At 37.1% G+C, this 9,541-nt stretch overlaps 1 protein-coding gene across 12 annotated transcripts in view; it reads right to left on the bottom strand.

The window, feature by feature from the left end:
• Csnk1g3 (casein kinase 1 gamma 3) overlaps positions 1-9,541 on the bottom strand; it is a 90,736-nt gene that overhangs the window by 30,065 nt on the left and 51,130 nt on the right. For all 12 annotated transcript variants that reach the window (XM_050149247.1, XM_050149248.1, XM_050149244.1 and 9 more), the window contains 2 exons: positions 1,184-1,269; positions 993-1,077 (listed from right to left, as the gene is read on the bottom strand). In XM_050149247.1, coding sequence (XP_050005204.1) covers positions 993-1,077; positions 1,184-1,269 — 171 coding nt within the window. The remainder of the gene's footprint in view (positions 1-992; positions 1,078-1,183; positions 1,270-9,541) is intronic.

Here is a 9,541-nt window from a genome sequence, read left to right on the forward strand (position 1 = left end):
TTCTGGGCGGAAGAGGAAGTGAGGTCAGACTCTGCTCTGCTTCCGGAGAGACGCCATGCTCAGCCCTCCCAGGTAGAGGCAATAGCTCTGCGCTCTGAGGCAGACACATGAAGCTCAGATCCATGATGGACGGAGGCTAGAATCTTCCCGGTAAGCGCACCTTGGGGTGCTTACACTCATTATTAGAAATGGGCTAGTCCAGGTGCGAGAATTAGCCTGTAAGGGCTAGAGTTCATGGGCCAAGCAGTTCTTAAATGAAGACAGTTTGTGTGTTGTTATTTCGGGCATGAGCTAGCCAAGCAGCCGGGGTGTTGGGGACGCAGCCCCGCCGTTCCATATTACAACAGCTAAGCTTTGTGGTACAGGCCACTCAGGAGGCTGCAGTAGGAAGGCAGCAAGTCCCAGGCCAGACCAGGGAATAAAGCAAGGCCACAGACAGGCCTGGGTTACTCAACAAGCTTCTATCTCAAACATAAAATTTTAATTGACAAACCATTTCTTAACTTAGGATTAAAAAAAACCTTATTTTTGCTTCTGAGTTGCCAAAAATACTTAGAGGAGAATTATTTTCAAAATGTATATACTAATATAAAATTTCCCTAAAATTAGTAAAATCAGTAAGATTTTATAGTACTTTAAAAATAGAAGTAATATTGAGATTCAAACAACTAACAGTACACTAAATGATATCACATATTCTTCAGCATGTTATTTCAACTTATTAAGAATGAATCATTGAAGGAAACATGGCTTTAGTCAGTCTTCAGGTAATTAAAAGATGGAATTTTCTTCATATAATGTCATCTTGTGGAACAAATATACAAACTTTCTGTGATCCATGCAGTAATTGTTGACAACTTTTAAATCACGTTTCTAGAATGCTCCTGCTTTTCAATGTATACAAAAAAGTACTTATAAACTTAAGCAATGAAATTTAGCCTTCTTTATGCATAAGCACATTTCAATTCATGAAGTTTATCATTGTCCATTACCTGGGAAATTTTCACACAACACTTCTATTGGTGTGGCTCGTTTCGTGTCGCCAATTTTCTGATACCTCTCTTTTAATGTGTCAGCCTAAAGTGGAAAGAGGAGTGCAAGAATGTGGTGTTTTAAAAACTATTTAGTTGTAACAGAAGGTTTTAATACACATTTCCAATAAAGAAACACAAAAAATAATTACCTTTAAGCCTTGCCAAGGAAGACTGCCTCTGAGGAAATACATGAACATATGCCCTAAAGCTTCTAAGTCATCTCTTCTACTCTGCTCTGAAATAGAGGAGAATAGGAAATCTCACTTTCACTTACCAGTGAAATATGCAAAAATGAAGATTATTTCTAAATTTATGACATAAATTTAAAATATGGATTTACTATTTATAAATACCAAAATCATATATAAATTCTTTCTACAGATCGTCATCTTTAAAATATGCCATATGATATCTTCAGTGGTACCGAAAATTTATTTTCCTGCTTAGATGCCTATCCATGGAACTTGGAGGTGAATGAATGGAAAAGGGGCTACATGGTCAAACTGAGATCTCTGTATCCTATAGATCCATCTTACAGAGTCAGAGCAGAACATGCTACAGAGTCTGAGAAACCCTGGAGCTGAAAGTGCTTAGCATTAACTATGAATTTCCTAAACACATAGAAAAACAAAATTTCCATCTCACATATTCTCTATTAAAAATAAACAGAATTAGTATTGCAACCACATAACAATCATGTCAGACACAGCAACATTAATAACTCCTTTACTATTATTTGTTTCCCCAAGCGCTACTAGAACAACTGTCATTTTAAGGCTTTTGTTTTGTTTTTGTAATAAAATATGTAGAATATAAAAGACTGATAGTAACAGACTAAGACTTTGAGAGACACAAAAATATTTCAATACTGTCACTGAAAAATTGAGATTCCTTGATTATTAAAATACGACAATACGAATGAGAAGAAAAATACTTTAAGAAAGAGCAGCATGCAAGATAAGCTTTTCAAATGAGCCATCTTATTGTGTATTATCTGAACAATGCTCAATGTTTCCAGAAAAACAAACTTCCCTGTACTGATCTACAGCCAAATGAACCTTGCGTTCCCACAGCACTTGCTTGAATTTACAAATAATGCTTATACTGTTAATCAGTGCCTATCATTTTCCAAAACGGCAAGTTATAGGAGAGCTCTTTATTCTCAAAACCCAGTAAAATGGCTTAGGGTCTCGGAGACTTAAAGAGGAAAAGTAATACAAAGAAAACACTGTTTACAAACTCCAGATGAGAACTGAAAGCACTGTGGGAACTTTCACAAGTTCAAAGAAGCTGGCCTCTTCTAGTAACTGACGTGTTGTGTATGGTGCAGCAGAGGTAGGTGCATTTGGAAAGCTTAGTAGGTGATAGTGAAGTGCAGTCAGGTTTGATAATTACTAGAGGGAAAAGCTTCGCTCACTGTAGTAAATATACCCTTGGCACCACACCTGCATAACTATCACTGTGATCAAGAGATTTCTCGGAGACTTTAAATAGCTCTGCTATTAATTTCCCTTTCCACCTCCAACCTCTAGCCTGAGGATCCCACTTCGCTGCTCTGTCATTACAGATTATATTCTTTTCATACGGTATGAATTATACAATACAGATTCCTATCTGGATTCTTTCCTTCACCATGCTTTGTATAGCGCTCCGTGCATCAAGAGCTTATTGCTTTTCATGAAGACAACCACAATAAATCCATCTATTCACCTAAGTAAGCTCAAATTTGCAGCTCTTGTGGGAGGAAGATATCATGAACATTCTGAGTCTTTGTATGACCACCCATTTTCATTCAACTTGAGGAGTCCATCACAACATCATGTGGCAGTGCAAACGCAGCTTCATAAGACACCAGTTCTAAAGTACAGTGTGGAGAGATTGTGCCATTTCCGATCTCCACCAGCAATATGAGATTGCCAGATTTTTACAAGTTTAGTATCATCAGTCTTTTATATTTTATCCAAGCCAATCGCTATGACATATAAGCTTACTATGGATTAATAGTATTTTACTGATGACTGATGCTCTTGAACTTCAAATGTTACTATTATAAATCATTAATGAACTGTGTGTGTGTTTTGTATTTTCATGAAGTATTAATTTATTTCCCTCTTACAATTCCTACTGGCTTATGGCCAATTCAAAAAAATTTCTGATTAGGACTTGGGACCACAGATTTTCTATTTTTATAACTACAGATTGTACCATTTGGGTTCTTATATTTAAACCTATTATACACATTGAAGTAGATTTGTTTTTGCTTTAGGTATAGAATAAAATAATAGATCCATTTTGGTCAATAATGATAATCTGGCTATTCTAAATTTTGACAAGATTTTCCCTGCCCCCTCAACTGTTTTTGCATTACTCTCAAAACTCAGCTGATCATCTATGTTCATATTCTGGACTCAAAATTCTGACTAGTTATCTGTCTTCATTTATGTGTGTGCATGTGTATTATATACTATATATGTTTGTGTATATATGCATGCATGTGTGTATGTATGTGTATCTGGAGAGATGGCTCAGTGGTTAAGATCACTACCTGCTATTCCAAAGGTCCTATATCCAAATCCCAGCAGCAACCACATGATGGGTCATAACCATCTGTAATGAGATCTGGTGCCCTCTTGAGGAAGAGACCTAATCAGTCATCTTCATCAACTTAGACCATGAAAGCCAATATGAACAAGTTCAACAGAACTGCCATATATGAGCTGCCCGTGCATGCTTCAGCATTGCCAGGGCAGACATTTCATTTTTTCATTTTATATGTGTGTGTATATGTATATATAATAGATATTAAACATTTTAATACAACCTTACAAATGAAACCTTATCTAAATAAGACAACTGATAAATTCTACTACAAGCCAAGAAATATCATGTGAAAAGAACTCTTAGAAATAAGAGTTCTCAACCCATCATATTATACTGTTTCAAACACAAAATCACTGCAAGCTACAAAAACTATAAAAATATCTCATAAGCAAGCTTACAATTCTTTTTTTAATATAATTTTTTTTTGAAAAAAAATTTTTTTCCTCCTCCCCGCCTCCCATTTCCCTCCCCGTCTCCCTTTTCCCCCCTCCTCCCTCTCCTCTCCCCCTCCCCCCACTCCTCTCCCCCTCCCTCTCCAGTCTGAGGGGCAGTCAGGGTTCCCTGCCCTGTGGAAAGTCCAAAGTCCTCCCCCCTCCATCCTGGTCTAGGAAGGTGGACATCCATCCAAACTGGCTAGGCTCCCACAAAGCCAGAACATGAAGTAGGATCAAAACCCAGTGGCATTGTCCTTGGCTTCTCAGCAGCCCTCATTGTCCGCCATATTCAGAGAGTCCGGTTTTATCCCATGCTTTTTCAGTTGCAGTCCAGCTGGCCTTGGTGAGCTCACAATAGATCAGCCCCACTGTCTCCGTGGGTGGGTGCACCCCTCGTGGTCCACACATCTTAATTAAGGGAGCCATCTTAGGGTTGGCAAGAGATTTGGTGCTCCCAGGTGCCCAGGGCGATGTCCCCAGTTAGTTCCTGGGGCAGCTGAGGACAGAGAACCTGAAATGACCATATCCTATAGCCATACTGATGAATATCTTGCATATCACCATAGAACCTTCATCTGGCGATGGATGGAGATAGAGACAGAGACCCACACTGGAGCACCGGACTGAGCTCCCAATGTCCCAAGGAGGAGCAGAAGGAGGGAGAATATGAGCAAAGAAGCTTACAATTCTTAAGAAGGTAACTGCAATGTTATCTGAATAAGTAATCTTCACCCTTAGAATATAAAGCTAATTTAACTTTCAAAGGTAAATCTCTGGAAATTGGGGAAGAACCTATGAGGACTCAGTACATAAGAGTAGTTGCTCTGTCTGTAAGCACAAGATCCTGAGTTTGAATTCCCAGCAAGCACATATGGCTGCCACTGCTGCAACCCAGGACTTGGAGAAACAAGCAGAAGCAAACAGTCCCCAAGAGCTTGTTAGCTAACAAGGCAAGTGTTCAGTTCCATGAGAGTCTATCATGAGGCAATAAAGGAAAGCCTTGATGACCTGCTCTGGACTCCACGTGTACTGCATACTTGCACACTCACATGCATATAACATACACACACACACACACACACACACACACACACTAGTAATTAAAATTTAAAAGCCATGAATTGTATGATCATCTCAGAGACATAAAAAGCATTTGAGAAACCTAACACACATTCATCATAAAAATTCTCAGCAAGCACAGTAATGTCTCAGTGACTGTGTGTTTCCCAGCTTAATCTCGGCTTGATCCTAAGCACCATAAAACATTGTTTTAAATAAAAATTCAGCAAAATAAGTTATAGAAATTTATTTAGCCCAACAAAAGACAACTATGAAAAACCTGTAACATTCTTTTTTTTCTTAGTCTTTTCATTCATTTTATGTAGTACTTGAGTATGGTCTAGGGCCTTGGGGATACAAGACAAGCTAAACTCCCACTTCTTCCATTTTTTTTTTCTCCCCTTGTTTGCTTTTTACTTGAAATCAGTTCTCATAAACTTTTCCAAAATGACCTTGAACTTGCACTTATTAGCCTAGACGGGACTTGACTTTGTAATCTTACTGCCAATAAACTTGGCCTAAGTTAAATTATAAGAAACACAGTCTAAGGGTCAAGACCAAAACTAAAAATATCTACTACTTTATCTCTATTCATTATTATATGGAAATTTCTTTTTTTCTTTTTCTTTGGAGGGGGTGTTATCAAGGCAAGGTTTCTCTGTGTAACAGCTTTGGCTGTCCTGGAACTCTTTTTTTACACCAGGCTGGCCTCAAACTCACAGAGATCCACCTGTCTCTGCCTCCCAAGTGCTAGGATTAAAGGTGTGCGCCACCATACCCAATGAAAAATTCTTGACAGTACAAAAAAAATCAAGAAAAACATCATTTAATTACTGAAGTGTATTTGGGGACAAATAAGATGGCTCAATGGAACAACCCTGGTGATTCTAGCATCCACATAAAGAAATGAGAGAATGAACCCCACAAAGATGTCCTCTGACCTCCACATGAGTACCAAGACATGCGCAACCCCCACAAGCACATATGTATGCATAAAATAATAAGTATAATAGTAAAAATTTTAAAGCTGTCCAGTTTGGAAAAAGAAATGCTATTTTTATCGACAATATAAATAAACAATGCAGAAAACTTTAAGTAATCTGTAAAATACGCAAACTAGTGAGTTTATCAAAGTTTCAGGATACAAAATCAATATATGAATCAGACAGATTTCTATACTAGCAATGAACAATCAAAAAAATTTAAAAACTAACATTTTTATACAATAGTATCAAAACTCAGAAAATATACAAATTTATCAATATAAAAATTTACCAGAACAAGAGAGAGAGAGAGAGAGAGAGAGAGAGAGAGAGAGAGAATATGCTGACAAAGACTTGAAAGAACTAACTCCCCTAAATTGTCCTATGGCCTTTGTAATGCACCACAACACCCCGTCCACATAGACTATATTACATATGTATACATACACATAATATATATAATATTTTAGCCTCACAATAGGATTCTTTGTTAAAGAAACAGCACAAAAAGCCACTTCTATTCTATCATATAGTGACCTCACCTGTATCACTCCATCAAAGGATAATATTAGATTCATAATCTATAAGGCATTATAAATTCAAGCCATAAATAAAAGCTAGTAAAGTAAGCCAACTACAAAAACTTAATCTAAACCCCTTCTACCTTCATAATTGCTTTCTTTGTGTTCTTTTACCAAGTGACACTGAGAAAAAATGTCACCAAGTAGGAAGTAATAGAAGTCACAAGAAAGCTTTCTCTTTGAACTAGAGTAACTAAGGAACACCCTTCAAGCTGGCAAGAGTTCTGTTTCATGAAAAAAGATCTCTCACAGGTTATTAGGTTCTTATTAAACATGGTCACATTTCTTCTAAAGCACTTAACTGAAAAGGCCTGCTTGAAATTGGGTATTTCCCTCAAAGTCATAATTTATTATATAAATTTCTAAAAATTAGAAATAAAGAATTCATTAAAGTACAGTCAAGGCAAAAATAAGACAAAATAAAGCTCAAAGCCAAAAAAAAGTCACAAAAAATAAAAATATGTGTTTTCTCTAGATTTATTAGTGTGTGTGAGTGTGTGTGTGTGTGTGTGTGTGTGTGTGTGAGAGAGAGAGAGAGAGAGAGAGAGAGAGAGAGAATATTTAACTTCAATTATCTCAACAAGAAAAGATATAAAAGGGAAGAAGAGTGATCCAAAAAAATAAAACAATGAGCCTCAAAGCAACAGTCTTTAAAAAGCTATTCAACAGTCAACACTTCATTAGAGCTAACATAAAACAAGTCAGCATAAAAATAACAAGTCACAGTGGAAAGCCGCATCTGTCACACAGCTTTATGAGGTGTTCACTTTGGACAGTGTCATAAGTAGATAGACAAAAATATAACTAAATCACCCTATCTGTCATCTGAGCATAAATGACCTTATACCATATTAAGATCAACAGATATTATAAAAATAAAAAGCTATTTAATGTGGTTTTTACACTATTCATCTATAGTAAGGTGGAAATACCTTTCTGATTAAATATGATACTCTGCTAATCCTCAAAAGGAAAAATGTTTATATAACGGTCCAATAACCAAGACTCTATTTTGAATTTTCATGTAAATAGAGAAACGCAAACAACTGAAATAATTACTTGATGTGGGAGTCCCCTCCATGTGCTGTGATTACCATTAATGAATAAAGAAACTGCCTTGCTGTTTTGATAGGGCAGAACTTAGGTAGGCAGAGAGGACTGGACTGAATGCTGGGAGGAAGAAGGCAGAATGAGGGAGAAGCCATGGAGCCAGCCACAGGAGATAGACATGCTGAAACTTTACTGGTAGGCCACGAACTCGTGGTGATATATAGATTAACAGATATGGGTTAAATTAACATAAGAGTTAGCCAATAAAAAGCTAGAGCTAATGGGCCAAGTAGTGATTTAATAAATAGTTTCTGTGTGATTATTTCAGTTCTGGGCGGTCAGGACAAATAAGTGACCACCCTGCAACAAACTGGCGCCCATGTGACCAACTAAATCCATGTAAAACCTGAGAAGGCTTGAAAAGGAATTCTAGACTAAAAAAAGAATAGAGTTTAACACAGCTTTTTCTTGTTTGCTGGTGGCTTGCCGCAGCTCCCTTAAAGGAGGTTTTCCTGACTCAGGAGCAGCAGCAGAAAAAAGCTGGGCCGTTTTGGAATGCAGGCTTTCTGGGATGTGCTGCCGGAGCAACCTCTGGCTCTTTCAGGAGACCAAGTATTTGGATTGGTTTGTGAACAATGTGCTGCAACTTGCTTGATGGCAACGTGGACCAGGTTTATGCCTGGAGATGGGGTGCAAGGCTCAGAGGTGCAAGAACTCTGCCATGGAGCAAGCAGGCAGTACCATATATATCAGTGTAATGGTGCAGACTTAAGTTTTAGACTGGGTAGGACAAGCACACAGCACCGTATTCGACCTAATAATGCAGCAGCTTAAGTTTTAAGAAGGGCTTACCATTTTAAAAGGACAGTAAAGAATTACAGATAACACAATAAGGACAGATTCAGACATAGAAGAACTCTAAATGAGACAGTGTTGAATAAATGTACATAGGCTTGAGAGAGAAGAAAAAGATTATAGAGTTAAAAAAGTAAATGGTTTATGAAAAAAAAGGTCGTTAAAGAGACAGAGTACAGATAGTAATAGATTAAAAGGAGAAAAGAAAAATAAGCCATGTAAAAATGGAAAATTCTTAGAAAGTCTGGATTATGTATATTATTGTGTTATCTTTGAATTTTTTGACTATGAATGAGCTAAGTACAGAGAGACATTTCATTGTATGTGCTGCTAAGCTAAACCAACATGTATATTATAAAGATATCATGACTTCCAAATTTGGGTCTAAGTATATGTTGCTTTGGAAAAGAGGTTTTCTTGTTTCCACAGAAGAGGAGAACCTGTGGGTTGCTTCCAGACTAATATGGTCTCATGGAACAAGGCCCCCAAAAGGTTGCTGTGAACACCCCCACAAAGAAAATACTTTGCCTAACTGCTGACTGAGATGAACCTAGCACACAGGTTATACCACGAAAGACCTGATTAACAGTACCCCCAAATAGCAGGAAGTACTATTACCATAGGAAATAACTATGCCCATATTACTAAATATTGTTTAAAATTGTTTGTTTACATTTAAAGGGGGATATGTTATAGAGATTTGCATTGATATGAATCTTGGTTTATTGATACAAATTTAAGGTCAATTTGTTATATGTATATTCCTGTTATTGATTAAGGTACTATGATTGTGTAGCTCATTTAAAAATGTAATGTATAATAAAGGTCACTGAGTCTATAATTTGTGATCCTAAAGAAGCTAAATAAGAAGGTGAACCCAAAGAAAAACATATAGTTATTATCCCTGCTATGGGAAATAGACAAGATTGCTGGGCAAAAAATTG

Source organism: Alexandromys fortis, unplaced genomic scaffold, assembly GCF_014885135.2.
Source record: "Alexandromys fortis isolate MF-2015 unplaced genomic scaffold, M_Fortis_MF-2015_v1.1 scaffold_60, whole genome shotgun sequence".
Classification (NCBI taxonomy): domain Eukaryota; kingdom Metazoa; phylum Chordata; class Mammalia; order Rodentia; family Cricetidae; genus Alexandromys; species Alexandromys fortis.